The following is a 19,237-nucleotide window of genomic DNA, read 5'->3' on the forward strand; positions in this document are numbered from 1 at the left end:
GCATGAGTGTCTCTTTCTTTCCTGGAGTTTGGCTCCTGATACTTCAGTGTTTGGCAGTGAGGTGTATATGGTACTCACTTCTCATATTTAACATTTCCCATGGCAAATGTTCCCATCCACCAAAGGAGCTGTATGTCCCCCTGACTGGGCAAGTGCATGGGAGCATCTCTGGGACCCAGCGCCCAGGGAAGTGCAGGGTATCCCTCTACACAGTGGGTGCAGCTGAGATGCCCAATGCTGTGTGTGAGGGCAAACCAGCAGCAGCATTGGTGAGCCTGTCTGTGCAGTGGGGACACCCAGGGCTTTCTCCCAGCCAAGCAGTTATCTCAGGAGCTGGAAGCTTTGTCCCAGCCAGCTGCTCCTTTCCCACCACATGGGAGTGACTGCAAACCCCAGAAGCAGATGACGTGTCGCTTGCCAAGGAGAGGTTTGGAGCAAGGTGGCGTGGTGAAGAGAAGGCAAGCAGGCAACATGGGCACCTCTGTCTTCCCACATCTCCTCATTGCCCTCTTGGCTGGGAGCGCCCCAGCACGCTGTGCTGAAAACAACAGCTCTGCATCCCACAGTAAGTGAGCCTTTCCAGTCCTTCCTCCTCACCCAGGGTGTGCTATGCAAGATGTGCATTGAGCTGGTGGGAGAGATAATGGGGGGAGCATGTAAGGGGTGACATGCTCACATGGGTGTGTGTGGGAACCACAGACTTCCTCTTCTGTACCCTTGGTCCAATTCAGACCTTTCCTCTCCAGGCACAGAGGGAGGTGCAGAGAAACTTGTCCTGTTGAATGACATCGCAGACGTGGAAGCCTTCATCAGTGGTGCAGAGGTGGCGGTTGTTGGGTTCTTCCAGGTGCGTTGGCAGCAACTCCCCCCTAGCAGGTGGGAGCCCTATTCCTGGTGGGACAGCAGGTCAGGATGGGTCCCTTCATATACCTTCATGCAGTGGCTCCTGCCATGGAGAGATGCTGGGGTTGTGATAGACCTGAAGGCATGAAGTGAGGAGTGCAGAGTGGGAAATGGAGCAAGGGGGGGATGTAAAGCTGTTGGTAGGAGCCTGGAGTGGGAGAAATACTGCAGGAGAAGGAAAAGAGGAATGTGGGTGGCAGAGAAACTGAGTGCAGTGGCACGAGATGAGTGGGAGCACTGGCTGTTGGCTTTAGTCATTGATGGCAGAGTGAGGCACTGCCTGGGTGACAGGGCTGGGGAGGTTGTGCCTCAGGGAGCAGTGATGGTGGGGATCCTGTCTGAGAGAACTTGGGCTTAAGCTCAGTTTCCTCTTAGGGAGAACAGCGGCACAGTCCCTCTGGCTGTTTCGTTCCCCAGAGTTCAATTGAAATCAGGTGACAGTGTGACTGATAGGTGCACATGTCACTTTTCTCTTTTTCCTGCTACTTGAACTCTGTGCTGGACTGCATACACTGCTCATGCCTTTTGCCAGAGGAGACTTAATCCTTCCAAAACTAACTTCCTTCTGCAAGCTCCTTCCTCCCCCTGCCTTGATCCTGGGGCTGGAGGGCAGACTAGGGAGGGGTTATGTGGGTGGAGTAAGGCAATAACATCTTGCAGCACACTGCAGAGCAAGGACTAATGCTTCTGCTACAAGTGTGTGAATGCTGGAGGCCTTTGCCCCAGGGACTTGCTAAATACTGATCACAGAACAATATCTGCCTGGGGCTGGGGCCTGCAGCATAGAGTGCTCCTTAGGGGCCTCTCTGGCAGCACTGTAGCCCTACAAGCCAGAGAAGCTCTGGTGTCTCCTTCCCGGGGCAGCTGGCTGGGGTTGTGGCAGGGCTGGGACCTCCTGTGGGCAGAGCCTGATGCCACTAGTACCCCACGCCACCTCCGCCTCCCTCCCATGGCATGATTTCATTTATCAGTCAGCAGAGTGCTGGGTCTAGGCAGCACAGTGTGCTAGGGCAGGGAGGGCTGAGTGTGCTGTCCTGCAGTGCGGGGACAGTCCAGGCTGCCAGGAGCACAGGGCAGCAGCGAGCAGCCTGGCATGTGTTCAGTGTGTGAAGCACAGCCGGGCTGTGTTTAAGCAGCAGATAAGGACCAATGAGTGCTGTAAGGCCTTGTCTTGGCCCTCTCCCCAAGAGCATATTCATCCAAATAATGCCTGCATTCTCTGCTCGCCATAAGTCATTCCTCTGCTGCAGCCTTTCAGCTCACTGCAGCACACAGCTCAGCGAGCTGTGCCCGTAATGAGCTGGGAACTGCACGCCACGATGGAAAAACAGTGTACTGTCCCGTGTGCTGTGTGAGAACACGGCTTGCTTGGCCAGACCAAACCCATCCTTCATAGGAATGCTTCAAAACAAAGCAAATTCCCACACCATGCCTTAATGCAATCACCACAGCCACGCCGATGTGCTAGCATTTCCAAAACACTTCACATGAACTGTTTTCCTTTCAATGAAGAAGGAATTTTGTTTTCTGTTCTCTCTGGGCTCGCAAACAGCTGAGCTGACAGTTCAAAACGCAAAGAAAAACAAAACAACTTCCCAGCAGTGACTGTGTCTGGAGATTCTGAATCTACAAAGTATCAAAAACAGAATCACAGAATTATAGAATCACAGAATCACAGAATGACTCGGGTTGGAAGGGACCTCAAGGATCACGTAGTTCCAACCCCCCTGCCTGGCAGGGCCACCAAACATACACCTTTACTAGATCAGGTTGCCCAGGGCCCCGTCCAACCTGGTCTTGAACACCTCCAAGGACGGGGCATCCACAACCTCCCTGGGCAGCCTGTTCCAGGGCCTAACCACTCTCCTAGTGAAGAACTTCCCCCTAACATCCAACCTAAATCTACCCTCTTTTCACTTAAAACCATTTCCCCGTGTCCTGCTATGTGCTAAAAACACATCCCTAGGAAGAGGAGTTGGGAATGGGAATAGGAAAGCATGCGTTAATGCAGCCTAAGGCTGAAGCTAATGCTCTCACTAGGTATGGTAAGCCCAAGGTGAATACAACAATGTTAACAACCCCCTGGAGTCCAGAATCAAGAGGCTGTGTTAAAAATGATTTATGCATGTAATGCATATAGCATGCATGTTGGTACGTGTATATATGTCAGGGTTACATCTGAAGGCCGTCCGCCAGCAGCTGGAAATGGCGGAGCGAGGCGCCCCGCGGGCGGCTCCCGTGGCGGCCGGCAGGTGTCGCCCTTAGGCCGGCGGGGCGCCGCTCTGACCGCCCTCTCTCCCTGTGTCCGCAGGAGCCGGAGAGCCCCGAGGTGTCGCAGCTCCGCCTGGCGGCCGCGCGGATCCCCGAGGTGCCCTTCGCTCTCAGCAGCAGCCCCGCGGTGCGGGAGCACTACGGCGTGACGGCGGACACCCTCTCGTTGTTCCGCAGGGTGCGTGCGCGGCGGGGCTCTGGGAACGCGGTGCTTTGCAAAGAATGGGGGCTGTGTTCTGAGTGAGTGGCACGGAGCGCGGTGTGACTTGGATAGGGTTCCCGTGGCTTTGGAAAGGCTCCTGAGGCACATGGAAGGCATCTCCCGGCTGTGTTACAGTGAATCTACACAGCAGGATGGGAGTCATGTCTTGCCAAGCTCACAAAGCTGGCTCCAGGCATGCCCAGTTTTTCCATCAAGGCTGAAACCAGAGGCGGAGTGGAGCTCTGCAGTGATAGATGCTGTGCCACCAAATGAAATCCCCAGCAGTCTAGCAGCAAGCAGTCCCCTCTTAATTCTAACACTGTGGTTTGACAAGCTGTTCTTTGGACATGGGCCCATTAATAATCATAGAATCACAGAATCCTTATGGTTGGAAAATACCACTAAGGTCACCTAGTCCAACCATCAGCCCATCCCCAACATGCCCACTGTCCATGTGCCACATGCACACGGCTCTTGAATGCCTCCAGGAACATTGACTCCACCACCTCCCTGGGCAGCCTGTGTCACTGCAGCACCAGTCTTTTAAGGGCAGTGTGCCCTTGTGGCCAAGATGACCAGTGGTATCCTGGGGTGCATTAGAAACAGCATGGTCAGCGGGTCAAAAGATCCTCCCCCTCTACTCTGCCTTGGTGAGGCCATATTTGGAATACTGTGCCCAGTTCTGGGCTCCCTGGTTCAAAAAAGTCAGGGATATCCTAGAAGGTGTTGGACTCAGTGATCTCTTGAGGTTCCTTCCAACTTCTGCTGTTCGGTGATTCTGTAATTCTCAGAAGAAATTTTTCCTAATATCCAACCTGAACCTCCCCTGGAACAACTTGAAGTCATCACCTCTCATCCTACTGCTGTTACCCAGGAGAAGAGGCTGACTCCTGTCTTGCTACAACCACTTTTCAGATCGTTGTAGAGAACAATAAGGTCTCCCCTGAGCCTTCTCTTCTCCAGACTGAACAATCCCAGCTCCTTCAGCCACTCCCCATTAGACTTGTGCTCCAAACCCCTCACAGCTCCGTTGGCCTCCTCTGGACATACTCCAAGTCCTCAGTGACTTTCTTGTGAGGGGTCCAAAACTAAACACAGCACTCAAGGTAATACTTTGCAGTTTGTGAGGGATGGATGCTGTGCAAGCTCAAATAATTTTGACTGAAGCCATAACCGTCTTGTTCTGAAATTGAAGGTATTCCTACTGAAATGTAAGAAGATGATATTTTGAAGGGTGTTTTGAAGGGCCATGTACTTACTGCAAGAATAACACCAAAAGCTAAGAGCAGGCAAATCAGTTTCCTGGGATTGCACTTGAAAACTGGGGAGAGAGGTGCATCAGAGGAGAGGGGTCCTAGGAATTGCAAGGTATCCTAAAAGGCTGCAAAGTGCAGTGTTACAAGAGCTCTAAGCACTAAGCTGGTTCTGTATGCTACACAAGCTGGATGTGGTGCCTTGCTCAAGTGCTAGTTTGGAGTTTCACAAAGATTACATAAAACCCATTTGTTCCTGTTCTTTCTCATCTTTTCCTGCACCATGTTTACCTCCAGTATAATCCAAACAGCGCAAGGAGAATGATCTAAGAGTGAACAATTAGTAGACAAGTTCTTTCCTTTAACTTTTTATTTGCCATGCACAGATCATGGATTCATAGAATCACCAAGGTTGGAAAAAGCATCCAAGATCCTCCAGTCCAACCAACCACCTACCACCGATATTTCCCCACTAAACCACCCCCTTCGTACAACATCTAAACGTTTCTTGAACACCTCCAGGAGTGGTAACTCCACCACTCTCCAGAGCAGCCCATTGCAATGCATAACCACTCTTCCAGGAAGAAATGTTTTCTCACATCCAACCTGAATCTCCCCCGGTGCAATGTTGCAACTGCAATTTGAAGTAACACCCACCTCAGTTTTGGTTCTTAGGCATGATGATTTTCTTCCAGAAACACTGAAAAGATCCTTTGTTTTTGCTCTGTGGTAGATAGTGAGGATGACTGCATTGGGACAGTGTTTGATAAAAGAATGTTTGGGTTGTTGGAATCTGTATTCTATGGAAACTTCACAGCTCAATTTTTACAGCTGAATTCTTATTGAATAAGGAAAAAAATCAAGAAGCAAAGACACTAGCCAGGTTCAAGTGAAGTTGGCAATTCTTTTGTCTAATTTTCTTAAATTGAAGTTATTTTTCTGAAATTTAAGTTATTCAGGCACATTATTTTTCCTTTTATTCTGAACACTGTGTAGGAGTAAGGAGTCAGAGCTAAGAAAGAAAAGTAAAAAGAACTGAGATGGGAACTTATAGTCATATATTCATTTGAAGAATACAAAGATAAGTGACCAGGATAGCAGTGAATCAGAGGCATAAACTCATCCTTCCTTGTTTTTGAATAGCGTGAAATACACATAATGCTTAGAAATTTATAATTACAGTAGTAGGATGGTCTACTGTCAAGTGCTGAAACTTCTTTGAGTAGAGTGGAGCAAAGCTAATTTACTCTATTGAAGAATCTAGCCTGACAGACCTAAAAATGACATAAGTAACAGATGTAAATGAGCTAATTATGCAGTGACAAAGACATTTTGGCCAGAGCTTCAACTATTAGATGCGAACTGTTTTTCAACCTTTTTTTCTTGGAATCCTAAATGCTGACAGCACATCAAGGATATTTTTACCCCTAGATGAAAACCAGGTGTTTGTAGAAGTCCACTAAAGCTAAGAGAAAGTTTTCTGTGCTTAGATTGCTTCCCAAAGCCTCTCTGATCTAATCTGCTCAGGTGTTGCACTGACCCGATCCCATTTAGTACTGTAGAGCCACCCTTTCATTTTATGCTGGGGCAAATCCATGAGAGAAATCATGCTGCACTGTCTGAAAAGCACCGGTTTGGGTTACCAGACCCAATGGCCCCCTACCTGATCAAAGACCTTGCTAATGACCACAGGAAAGCAAAAAAAAAGTTTGTTAGATGTCTGCACATTGGAAAAACTAACACAAGTGTTTTCAGAGGTTGTACAGATGCAGAGGGTAAAATCCGGGGTGTGCATGTGGACATTTCCTCAGCTCTGAGAACCTCATTCAACATGAGTATGAAAAGTTTTCCAATCCCAAACTTTGATCCCACTGGCTGTTGCAGCCTAGCATGCCCATGGATCAACTAATTCATCCCCTGCAGTGCTACTATATGGCAACTATGCCCTCTTGGCTGGTTTATCTGTTATTTGATGTTTGACTGCTCTTTCCTGTTTACCAAGTCAAGCAAACCTCAATAAAATTACATCTTGGGGGTGAGAGGGGGTGAGTGTGGAGAGATGTGTGGCAGGATGGATTTTCCTCTAAAGCTAAAATGTGCTGTGCTTGAATTTTTTTTCTTTCTGCTGTACTGGAAAAAAATCCTTTTTATTGGAGAGATTTCCTGCTTGCACAATGTTTCCAGGAAATCCATACAGGTCCATGCCAATGTTTATTACTTGTAGAAGAAATAGAATAAGCAGATGAAGATTTTAAAGAGGAATAGGAAGCCAGAATCAATGTAAGGAATTAGTCCATGTTAAGAATCTCTTCCCACAACTCCTAGATTAGTTTATTGGCTAATCTTCCCTGTCTCCAGAGCAGTAGGAGCAGATAATGATAGGGACATCTTGTCCTCAGAGATTTCTCATATGCCATGAGTTTGCCTTGTTCTTGCGAGACTGTGGGAGGGTGGAAGATCCTTATGTTGAAGTGCATATGGATCTCTGTAGGTCTAATGGCTCTTGGCCTCAAGAAATGGGAATCTCATTCTGGAAAGAAGACAAACATAGTGTTCCACGAGGTGGGTGTCTCTGTGGGTGAGTGCCATGAGCAGCTCTAAAGGAAATAAGGAGGGGACAGCTGTGACCGAGGTATCTTTGCATGTCTTCAGGCAGACAAAGACCGGAGAGATATGGATATGGACAGAGAAGAAATGGATGCCGATAAGATGAGTCGTTTCATTCGAATGAACGAGCTCCGCCTGGTGACTGAGTACAACCCTATGGTAATTAGCAGCTCCTCACTGCTCTCACCCCATATAAGCCTCTTCTGGCTCAAGTGTTTATGCATGAGGGTGTGTACAGGGGTTACCACAGTGGTATAGATGGAGTTGGGGGGAGCCATGCATATCTTAGCTGCTGCTGAATGGTGTGGGAGCAGATATTGCACTGGAGTAGACAAGTGAGGTGGAGAGGGGATAGGAGAGAGTTCTTCTGATCTCCCAGTAGATTTGAGGCACTGATGAGCAAAGAACTGCATTTCTTACCACTCGTGCTGCTTCTTCTTTTGGGTGTTTGTCATTTTGTACCATGCCTGCAGATCTTGCTCAGACAGGATCCTCTCTCTGTGTCTGAGAAACCTCAAGAAACATGGAAACCCAAGTGACCTGCTCCTAGGATCAGGCTTTTCTTCATCACCCATAAAAGTTGGCTCAACATACGTCTGGCTATTTCAAAGCATATTCCAAAGCTGGTAGGAAACTTCCCAAACAAAAATCTCCCCATCCCCTCCATTCTTCACCCCATTACTTGTCAACTCAACAATAAAAAAATCAGACATAAGATCATAGAATCAGAGAGTCATAGAATATCCTGATCTGGAAGGGACCTGTAAGGATGCACAAGTCCAACTCTTGGCTCCGCACAGGACCACATGAAAATCAGACCGTATGTCTGAGAGCACTGTCCAGATGCTTCTTGAACTCTGGCAGCTCAGGGTCATGCCCACTGCCCTGGGCAGCCTGTTCCAAGCCCACTGCCCTCTGGTGCAGACTCTGTTCCTAACCCCCAGCTGCCAGCAGTTCACTGAGATGCTTGCTATGGAGCCAGTGGGTTTCATAAGACCAGCTGACTGCAAGGCTGAGACTGTCATTGCTAATAGTGTCTTTTGAATAGCTCTAGCAGCGCTGATCACACTCAGTATAATCAAAGGAGAAGGATGGCCAGTTTCAAAGTTGTATATATTCAAACAGATGCCAAACATCAGCTAAGAGGGCTGGCATATTCCCCATTTCAGGTTTAGCATGCTATTTTGGGAGACCGTTTTGTTTTGGAAATGCAGCATTTTCTTTCTGGAATGAAATACTGTATAATCTTTTTTTTTTCTTCTTATATATATATATCTTTAATAATAATTAAAATGTAGATTTGTTTTTGTTTTTGTTTTTTTTTGCCTTCTGAGAAGGGATATGAAAAACATTTCAAAATCACAGAACATTTCCTAGAACAGAAAAGCTCTGTCCTGCCCCACTGTCCTGACAACGCTTTGAGAACAGCCCAGAAGTGACAGTGGGGATGTTCTTATGGATGTCCTGGCCTTCTGGATCCTTGTGGTCTTCACCGCACCTTTTGTCAATTTATCAGACTGTAGCTCTCTGTCTATATGTTTCTGCTCCATGGTGTTCCATTTGACACCCAGACTGCCACTCTCAGATCTGGAGCTCCTGAGCTTTTCAGCTATTCCTTGTACTGCAGCCTGGCTTGCAGTACTTGTGGTGTTTTGTTGTTTTTTTTTGCTCTTGACACTCTGGAGCTCTACCAAGGTGCTGCAATTAACAGTGCCTCCTGCAGCCCAAGGCTTGAAGCCCTTCCAGCTCTGCTAACATAGCTTGTTGGTTTGTTTTTGGTTTTTTGTTTTTTGTAAATATTTATTCCCACTTCATATGCTGTTTATACCTAAGAATGCTGCAGGTCAGCAAAGGCTTGGATAACAGGGATCAAACCAAGCACTGCCAAGAGTTCCTTTCCCTGTCCAGGGCCTTAACTGTTACTCCCACATACTCCAGGCATTTTTAGGCAATGCTTATCCTGTGTACTTCCCAGGAGAGTGTGATGCAATCCAGCCATGATGCTGAGCTATGCTAATCTCTTGCAAAAGTCTGTGTGGACAGATACATCTTTGTGTACAGCTGCCAGTGAAGCTGCTGCTCCAGCCATGCCCCCACAGCCCCATGGCTCTTAGTGCTTCCTGGCTTTACCCTCACCTCCCTGTCCTTTTCTGTGAGGTCTTTTAATTCTCTGCATCCCCTTTGCTCTGCCCTGCCCCACCTGCATACTACAGGGAAGTTTAGGGATACTAGAAGTCTGATAAGCACGAGGGAAAGGAGAAAATCCCAGCCACTAAAAACAAGATGCTTTGTGGTGCAGACATGCACTCCCTGACCCTGTCTCTGTTACTCCTGGAGTGTGTGGAAACTTTCTTCTCCTCTGGGGAAATGCTGGCATAGATCGCTATGACCTGTGTGGTTTTGGCTGCGTGTTGGAATGAAGCAGGTCAGCTGGAGCACAGACCCACTCCTGTTTGATTTGAGGGAGAGGCACTTTGCCTGGGGAGCAGGTGGGAGGAGAGGTGGGATGAGGAGCAGTGATTGCCTGGAGGTTGCTCACAGGCTTCCTGGGCACTGCCAGCCCCTGCTCCTCACAAAAGGCAATTGTGTGTGACCTGCTCAGCCCCTGTCCTGGGCACAGCCTGCTGCAGTCCTCTCCCCACTGCAGAGCTGTGGAAGTGGTCTTAACCCAAAGCACTCTGTGCTGTCTGGCCCCTTGGGTTGCTGAATGGGGGCTTTGGTCTCACCCTCATCCAAAACACAGTGCAATGCTGAAGAAAGAATACAAGATGACATACCAGCACTGGCACCACAAGCCCTTCCCACTTGCTTGTTCCCAATTCAGCAAGGTGCTGGATCTCAGCAATTCAGGGCATCATTACCATGGAATCATACAATCAGAATCATTAAGGATGGAAAAGATGTCTTTGATCATCTAGCCCAACCATCCACCTACCACCAACATTGTCCTCTATGTTCCTCAGTTCCACAGCTACATATTTCATGAAAACTTCTGGGCACACTGACTCCATCACCCCTCTAGACAGTTTGTTCCAGTGCCTGACCACTCATTTGGAGAATTTTTTCCTAATATCCAAGCTGAACCTCCCCTGGTGTAACTTGAGACCATGAGGCCGACCTCAGCCCCTCTACCACCTCCTTTCAAGTCATTGCAGAGTGTGATAAGGTCTCCCCTGAGTCTCCTCTTATTATATTGAGTGTTTTCAGACCTTCCCTCTCCAATTTCTTGCCTTTCCAGACATGAGCTTGCTCTGAACAGTCTCCCTTCCTGGTCGCCCTTGTGATCTTCAGACTCTTGGCTCATGAGTAAGTGAAACCAAGAGCAATGTGCTTCCACAAGAAACCCAGATTAGATGCCTCCTGCTTTAAAGGAAGCTGTCTTGCTTGTTAGACTGATTCGCAAAGAAGTTGCAGCTTAGGCATAGAGGTTGGTGCCCTTCTGGCAGTGCATCCGATGTGCATTGAATCTCTCTTTGACTGTCTGTGTTTCTCTCTCTGTTTGTGGTGGTCATGTTTTTGGCAGACAGCAGTAGGTGTGATGCACAGTTCTCTCCAGCTCAACCTCCTCCTGTTCACAGACAAGAAGTCCCCAGAGCACCTTGAGCAAATGCGCAGATATCGTGCAGCAGCAGAGCTTTTTGAGGGTAAGGTAAGTCAAAAGAATCATAAGAGATCAAAAAGGAAAGACAGTGATTACTTCCACGGAAATAGAGCTCTTCATGTCCTGTTCTGTGCATAAGGGGAGCAATGACCAAGTGGGAGGAAAAGATGGTTACCTGGATAATTAAATGGAGAAGTTGGATCTGTTCACCTTTTGCCAGTTTACCTCCAAGGAGTAAAAGCCTTTGTATCCTACTTCCCCACTCTCTCAGTGGTACGTTGTGTACTTCCTTGCTTCTAGGCCAGTTTTGTTCCCTTGCACTGGGAGATGACAAACAGCTGTTGCACTTTGATCCAGCAGAGGTCACATTCCACTGTTATGAGAGGTGATCTTGTACATACAGCTGAGAGATGCCAAAGAACATTATATAAGTGACCAGACAGAAATTAATGTTGCAGTTCTTCTTAACACTTAGCTTTCTGGTGGTGGAAGAAGTGGCTATTTTAAAGGAATTGAGGATGGGTTTTTCTGATTTCCCGCAGCAAGAAGGTGGGTTAGATGGGGTCTTTCAGAGAAACTTCCTCAAGTTCCACCCCTGTGTGGGCCGAGCTCTCCATGCAGTAAATCTTCACATGGCTGATTCTATGCCAGCAGCTGGATTACAGGGGATTTTGGTCCAGGGAATAGGGAAAGGGACTGGCAAGCAAAGAGAGATTGGAAGCAACAGGCAGGCATTTAGGGAAGGGGATCAAAACATCAGAGAAGGCTGAGATGTGTGGCAGTGGAAGGGATCTTCCTGGGAGAAATGCGGAGTTGGGAAGAGTTGGGCTTTGAAAACAAGAACATCTGCATGCATCTGTTTGCAGTATTGAAGGAGAAGATTAAAATTCAAGTATATTCTCATCTTCAGTTGGAGAGGCCTCTTCAGAACCACACACCCTCAAATGTCTCAAGATTTGTTTGTGACAGGACTTGAATGGATTTGGCCATTTCTACCACCCACTGGCAAAAGAGCAGGCAGAAACCATGTAAGGAAGTCAAAAGGTCTCTTAAAAAGCATTTTGTTTTGATTGATACACACTGATAAAAAAAAAAAAACAACAAAAAAAAACAATCTGAAAAATTCCAGTTGTCATGCAAGATATTTGCTGCAGTGACTCCATTATCTCTGTTCAACAGCAGCGATACTGTTAAGCATCACTGTCCTTTGCTGATGCAGCTGCAGCCAGTTTTCCACTCACATGGTGAGCTTTGATGTGAGTGAAGGGGAATGATTTTCCTAGAAGTACTTCACAAAGCACTGGATAAAAAGTTGTACTGAAGTTCCAGATAATTAATGAGTTACTAGCCATCCAAATCTGCTTTTTTTTTTAATTCATGCAGGGAGATTTCTCACTGAATCAGCCTAGACGAAGTTTGCAAAAATAAAATACAGAGCTAAAAGGTGTAGGGGTTTGACTAATTACTTGTACTTTTGTGCAGTGGTATTGCTAGACACCTAAATGGAAGGACTGAGAATCTAGTACGTTGTTTTTCCCATTGGATGAATGTTCTGAGAAGAAAATTGTGATTCAGGCTGCCTTCTTACAAAGCAGAAAGAAAGGAGGAGGACTAGAACTGTTTGAGTCACCTGGATCTTAGATAGTAAGGAATAAGCAGAGGAATTATGCCAACTTAGAATTGTCTTTTGTTTTGGTTTGTTTTGTGGCTAGCAAATTGTCTTGTCAATAAATGTAAAATTCTGGAATTTAGTTTCTTCAGAATTACCATTGAAAAATGAATGCCCTGTAGGCTGATGGTGAAAGACTTGTTTGTGCTGCAGAGTTAGAGCTGCCAGTGGTTTGAGTAAGGAATCATTGCTGTGCAGCAAAGAGGTGTTCAGGCTTCGTTGAGCACTGCACAGAGCTTACAGAGTGATGAAAGAGTGCGGACACTATATGTGTCCCACCTTCTCTTTAGTGACAGCACAAAACACTGATGCAGCCTTGAGAAGGGTCTCAAGCAGGATTTGAGGTGCTGATTCTTTCACTCATCTCTTCTGAGGTCTGAGGAAAGAGAAGTCCTTGTTAGTGTCTTCACCAGCTGGAGAAAGAATACAAGCTGTTGTGTGGACTTATGGGAGATGAAGAGAAAATGCTATTGACCCCAGAAAGGGAAGAAAATAGATAATGAGGAGGTGATTCACCTGCCACTTTCTGAGTTATGATCCCTTCCTCTTAGTTTTATGGTCTTTTCATCTCTGCCTGAGACAAATCTTAAGTTTTCATCTAGAGGATTCTTCTAGATTTGATAGTGCAGTCTGGGGGCTATAAAATGCTGGAGTCTGGGGGCTATAAAATGCTGGACAGGAAAATGCAAATGTTAGATGATGCTAAGTGTCCAAGAGCTGTCAAGAATGAGAAATAAGGTACTTTTCAAGCAGAATTTGAGAAACAATTATGGGTGAGTAATAATGAACAGGCAAAACTCAGTGATACAGCTGCAGGAACCCATCAGTGTCCTTAGGAGTGTCCCACAGCAATCAAATATGTACTCATTTGGAAAAGTACTGCCAAAAATCTAAGCTTTCTGCTGGAAAGGAAATGCCAGACTTAGAGTTAGTGAGCCAAACCAGCAGAAGCATCTTCAGTTTTCTTTCTGTAGTATCAGAGTACAGTATGACAGTGACTTTTGGTGGACCTCAGGAGTGTTTGCAGAAGTTTCAGTAAGGTGATTCTTGGAATAATAAAAGCAGTTTCTGTTACAACTGATATTAACTTGGTTTATAATGTCAAAATAACATGTGTTGTGACATTCACAAAGTCCCTTTTAGTTTATACATAGGACCATTTAGAAATGAGTTCTGAGAAACTGCTGAAAGTCCTTCAAGAGTTCTGCCATGAGAAGGGAAGTACAGTGTCCTTCTGCTTGAAGACAGTAATTTATACACTTTTTATTTTGATTGGCAAATACTGATGTCTCCAAAGCTGAAAGAGATTATCGTTAGGGTTGCCTCCTTTTAGCCGTAAACAGGAAGACATGTAAATATAGAATGTCTCTATCACTTGACGGATATCTGAAGTTGTTTTTATAGCTTTTCTTTCTTTTCTTTTTTTTTTTTTAAATTTGTGACTAATATTTTCATTTTGTTTTGATTTACTAAGTAAGCTATGAAAGAAGTGACTCAGACTTCAGAGTCTGACATTTTGGTTTAGACAGTCTCCTCATAGAATGAAGAGCTCCATTATCAGCTCCATAAAGCTCAAACACTGGATACAAGGCTTGATCATCTCTCCTGTTGATCTTCCTTGGAGAAGAAACTAAGAAACATGAAATTGGTTTCTACCACTGCGGTACCATGTTTGATTTCACTGAATTCCTTGAACAATAACATCATTCTATATCTTAGTATTTACCAGGAACTTCATGTTCTAAAAGCTCCAGGCAAGGAACCAAGTTGTCAAGGCACTAAGACAACACCAGTGTAAAAAAATATCTGAACGAATTTAATGCAGATGACATTGCACAGATAATACTGCATGGTGTTCTGTTTTCTAAGGATGTCATGTGTTGACAGTTCGTTCCGGGTGCTCTTCATGCATGCAATAGCTCCTTCACTGCCTCTAGTAGCCAGCCTTTAAACACACACACACACACAGACACACACAAGTAGATTGATACAAGATGAAACAAATTCATGGAAAATTGTTTCAGAAGGAGAAAATAAAAACAGCTATCGCAGAAGATAGTTTAAAATAGAAAACAAACTTTCTGTTTTGGATGAAACTACCTAATTTTTACCAGTGATATGAGAGTTGGCATCATAATTGGAATTTGTTTTTGTGAGTTATAGCTTTGGTAAGCAGTCTGAGCAAGGGCTCTAGGCTCATTTCAGCACTGGTAGGAGAGAACTGTCCTTCTTCCCCTTCTAAAATAGGTGTAATAGAAGTGCTAGTCATCATTTATTGAAGAATTCATCCTAGATAACTGCTAGAGATCAGACCAAGATTTAGATGTCAGAAATTGGGCAGAGTGAATCTTGCCTCATAGTCAGTAGGATTTTCCATGGTTACTGCATTTATTCTTTATGATTAGAGCTGGCTGGGAATCTCTAAGCAAAACAAATTCCTCATGAGAAAAAGCCAGTTCCACCAGGTGGGATCTATCATGTACATGTCCATGCTCGGAAATCTGCTTAGTTTGTTGCTGCTGTAGAGGCCAGGCTTCCAGTGCTCATGTCCTCAGCACAATTGCAGCCTACAGACTGTCTCACAGCTGTCACTTGGAGACCAGGGTACCCAGTGCACCTAGTGAGGGATGATTTATTTGCTGAAGGAGGAAGCATGCCACATTGTAGCATGCACTTAGCGGGAATTTATCACTCTTAGATGCATGCAATTGGCATTACAGTATCTTTTTTCTGGAGTCCCAGTAAGGATACACAACTGCTGTCTCTCCCTTATTTCTTGAAATCACTCACAAGATGGAAAGGAACTTCTGCTGAGTTTTGGCAACCTGCATCTGTGTGTGCTTCATGTGTGTCACTAGAGATATCCAAGGCAAGAACTGATGATGATGTTATCTCAGCTGTTCTAGCTGAGGGGCCCACTGCAAGGAAGAAAACAAGAACTGGTTGGAGTTCTAGTCCTCAAACATTTTATTCTTTTATTTTACTCTGTTCTTCATGTTCATAGATAGTTTCTTAGTTTGAGGATTTTTAACAAAGGCTGGAAGTTTGATAAAGGGAAAAATGTTGACTTACATTTATATTAGTATTTAAAATGCTGCTCATCTGTTTTACTGCTGTTGCTACTAATCATAGTGATTAACTGCAGTTAGTCTTACATCAGTCTACCTATCCTTCTTCCTATTCTCTGCTGCCTAGGAAAGTTTCCATATGTACATACATACATACAAACACACGCACATATATACGCACATATATACACTTACATATACATACAAAATTTTGTTTTGTTTTTAAGAACATAATTTTAATTTTAAGAAAATTGAGACCATAGAATCATAGAATAGCTTGGGTTGGAAGAGACCTCAAAAATCATCAGCTCAAACCCCTGCCATAGGCAGGGCTGCCACCCCTCAGCTCAGGCTGCCCAGAGCCCCATCCAACCTGGCCTTGAACCTCCAGGGATGGGGCACCCACAGCTCTTCGGGCAGCTGTGCCAGTTCCTCACTACCCTCTTGGTGAAAAACTTTCCCTGACATCTAATCTAAATCTCTCCTCCTTTATTTTAAAATTGTTTCCCCATATCCTTTCATTATCTACCTGTGTAAAAAGTTGATTTACCAAGATTATTTTTAGAGAAGAAAACAGTTTTGAACAAGCTTGAGTGTTCTTGATTGAAAAGAAAGAAAAACATGAGTCACAGGCTGGGAACTGAGCACATCATTTTCACATCACATTAATGTTATTTTTTTAAATGCCTCTTTTTCTTGTATAAATTGAGTCATCCCCATGTCTGTTGGTACATATAATGCACTAAGCCCTACAGACTGCACAGCTCAAAGAGAAGATAAAATTACACATATTAGGTGGTTGGTTGTTTCTTTGAATTGGATGGTACCTGCTGAAGGATTCTATTAAAGCAGTTCATTGATTAAATTCTTCAACTACTTTACTTACTTTATGAAATGTGTACATTATATACGTATTTATAATTAACAGATAACAAAAATTTTTTTATATGGCTGAATATCTTATTGATAATCTTTTAGATTCTAGAATTTTCATTTTTTACCAATTCCTACTGCAACCTGTAAAGTCTCAGTTGCAATTTACTCTTGAAATCATGGGATAAATAGACACTGTCACATCATCCTCGTAGTATTAGTATCCCTGGCTTTGCCTTGATCTCCAAGACTACTTCAGAAAAATGTAAGCTGTTCTCACCAAGGACATCACTCCCCTGGTCTGAACAACTCTTCATCGGGCTTGGCTGTAGGGTCAGTGGTGTAATACCAACAATTCCCATTTCCCAAATTATTGCTCACGTTTTCTCTCCTGTTTAAATCACAGATTCTCTTTATCCTGGTAGACGTTAACTTGAAAAGCAATGAACAAGTGATGGCATACTTCAGACTGAAGAAGTCCCAGCTGCCAGCTCTGGCTATATTCCACACACCAGATGAGAAAAACGATGTGTTGCCTCTGGATGAAGTCTCCATTGAGCGTGTGACGGACTTCTGTAATGCTTTCTTACAAAAAATGCAAAAGGTAAAAGAGCACTTCAGTGTAGCCTACAGGATGCTAGGGTCTCATAGAAAGATGCTGTTTCTCACAAGGCTTTTAAGGAAATAACTTCAGCCCCTTGAACACATTCCCAATCTACCACTGCCTCCTCATTTTCATTTTCATCTGAATATCAGAAAAACATTAGATCTCGAACAGAGCAGATATGGATGCTTTTCCAGAGCCTCTTTGTTCACTGACCTCTGTCATGTTAGTCTACAGCAAGAAGAATTCATTGAGCTCTGTATGGAGGTCTCAAAGGCCTATTATCTGGGAGCAGCAGCTGGGAGGTTAGATGGAGGATGCTTTTGGACACTGAATATGGGCATGATGGTTGTCAGCAGTCAGGAGAGGATCATAGAGACAGTGATCAATGGCAGGGAGAAGAAGAGAATCTATCAAGAAGGCCACAGAGATAAGTTTTACAGACAAGGGCTCTGCTGGAGGTCTCTGGAAGGAGAGAAACAGCTTAATCTCTATGTTCATTCAGTGCTAGTGTTTTCTTTTTGTCAAACCTTAACTTCTTGTAACACAGAGAAGCTTTCTGCATCAGAACCCTGTGTCGTACAATTGAAATAAAATAGGCAGGGTGTTGAAATGGAGAACAGAGGGGGACATTTAAATTTGCTTGTTTCCTTTTCTCACTGTGCTGAGAAACTGAGTGATGTCAAAGTTGATTTCATGCCTTTTCTGTGTTTTAGGAAGAAGACAAGCCGGAGGAGAAGGCTTTCAATGAGGAGCTCTAACTCTTTCTCAGCAAACATGTTGCCTGTGCCCAGAGCCATCTGTTCTTGCTACATGAAGAATTCACTGAGCTTCACAGCTCAGGAATTCTTGGTCTAATAGGATTAAGGGGCCAAGTCAGTCACGGATTACCATCTCCATACCATGCACATTTGCTCTCTGTCCTCTCTAGGAATCACTTCTCCCTTCTGATTTGCTGGCTCCAGCTCGCTTTCTTATTCTTCCAAGTGCTCTAGTATTGCTGTACACAGTGTTCTTCCATGTTGTCTCTGATGAAGCAACAGGCAATACAAAAAATGGCAATATCAGAGATATAGCTTGTAGCTCCCAGAAAGACCATCTGATCTTTTTCTTTCATGATGCCTCCCATGTTCTCTTTGCTTTTGGTACCATGCTGGGATCCAGCAGGCTGAGTCAGCCTATTGTGACACTAGGAACAGACTGATTATTTAATGTCACATAGTTTACTAAATAAAGCAGAAAGTAAATATCCTGAATTTTTACAGAAGTTTGTGATTTCCCACTCCCCATGTCTGTCACTTAAGGACAAAGCCTGTGTATTTATGAATGAATAGGCTTGCAACACCTGAACAGACAGATTAGTTGCTAAGAGTCATTTCCCATAGAACTGGACACATGACCCACAAGTCCATGAGGATAAGAGATTCCTGTGAGGGTCTGGGATCAGAACAGTGCTGTGTACAGCAAGCATGAGCTGATGCAGCAAAAATGACTAAGCTGGAGATGCAGATTAAGGAATGGAAGCTGTAGCAGAATGGCAGTAGAAAATTACATTGCAAGGTACGGACTATTTCCACAGTGCATTAGAAAGGAAGGTTGTTGTCAGTTTATTGACCTTGGATGTCTGAGGTCTCACTGCTGGCACACAGGGGATGGGGACTTTACAGGCGAGATATATGAGCCATCTCTGTTCTGCTGTATTAGATGCATGCAATAGCCTTTCCTCATAGTTGGCTCAGCATCTTTTGGCATGGACTATGGATGCTTCTGTCAAACAGTGACTGCATTGTCTCTTGGGGCTTGAGAGACTTGGCTTGAGACATGGAGTCTAAGAGGCGTAAAGCTGAGAAACCTCAACACTTTCTCAGAGATGGGCCCAAGGCAAAAATATGAGAAGAGAAAGGAGGTGTACTTGTGAATGAGGCAAACACGGATGCCCACCACAGAGGGGGGTAGGCGAAGAGTTGAAGGGGATGCAAAGAAACTGCAAATCACCACAGTGAAGGACACAGCACAGAGGATCTGTGTACAACAGGGAGGCAGGTGTTAACCCAGCATTAGTTCTTGCCTCCTCCGTGTGAATCTGGCTGGTGTCTCTTATCAGCCTGAGGCTCTGTCACTTAAGCATCCAGATTTACTTGCTTTTCTGCTCCGACCTCCCTTCTTCTCCACTTACAGAAAGCAAG

At 44.9% G+C, this 19,237-nt stretch overlaps 1 protein-coding gene across 1 annotated transcript; it reads left to right on the plus strand.

Annotated features, from left to right (window-relative positions):
- The first annotated feature begins 114 nt into the window (after window positions 1-114).
- ERP27 (endoplasmic reticulum protein 27) lies at window positions 115-19,016 on the plus strand. Its single transcript, XM_015858589.2, has 7 exons — window positions 115-565; window positions 747-847; window positions 3,215-3,352; window positions 7,282-7,395; window positions 10,760-10,885; window positions 16,854-17,051; window positions 17,768-19,016. Exons 1-7 carry the CDS (start codon window positions 403-405, stop codon window positions 17,810-17,812), a joined length of 885 nt encoding a protein of 294 aa, XP_015714075.1. The 5' UTR covers window positions 115-402; the 3' UTR covers window positions 17,813-19,016.
- The last annotated feature ends 221 nt before the right edge of the window (window positions 19,017-19,237 follow it).

The sequence above is a fragment of the Coturnix japonica genome, chromosome 1 (assembly GCF_001577835.2).
Source record: "Coturnix japonica isolate 7356 chromosome 1, Coturnix japonica 2.1, whole genome shotgun sequence".
NCBI lineage: Eukaryota > Metazoa > Chordata > Aves > Galliformes > Phasianidae > Coturnix > Coturnix japonica.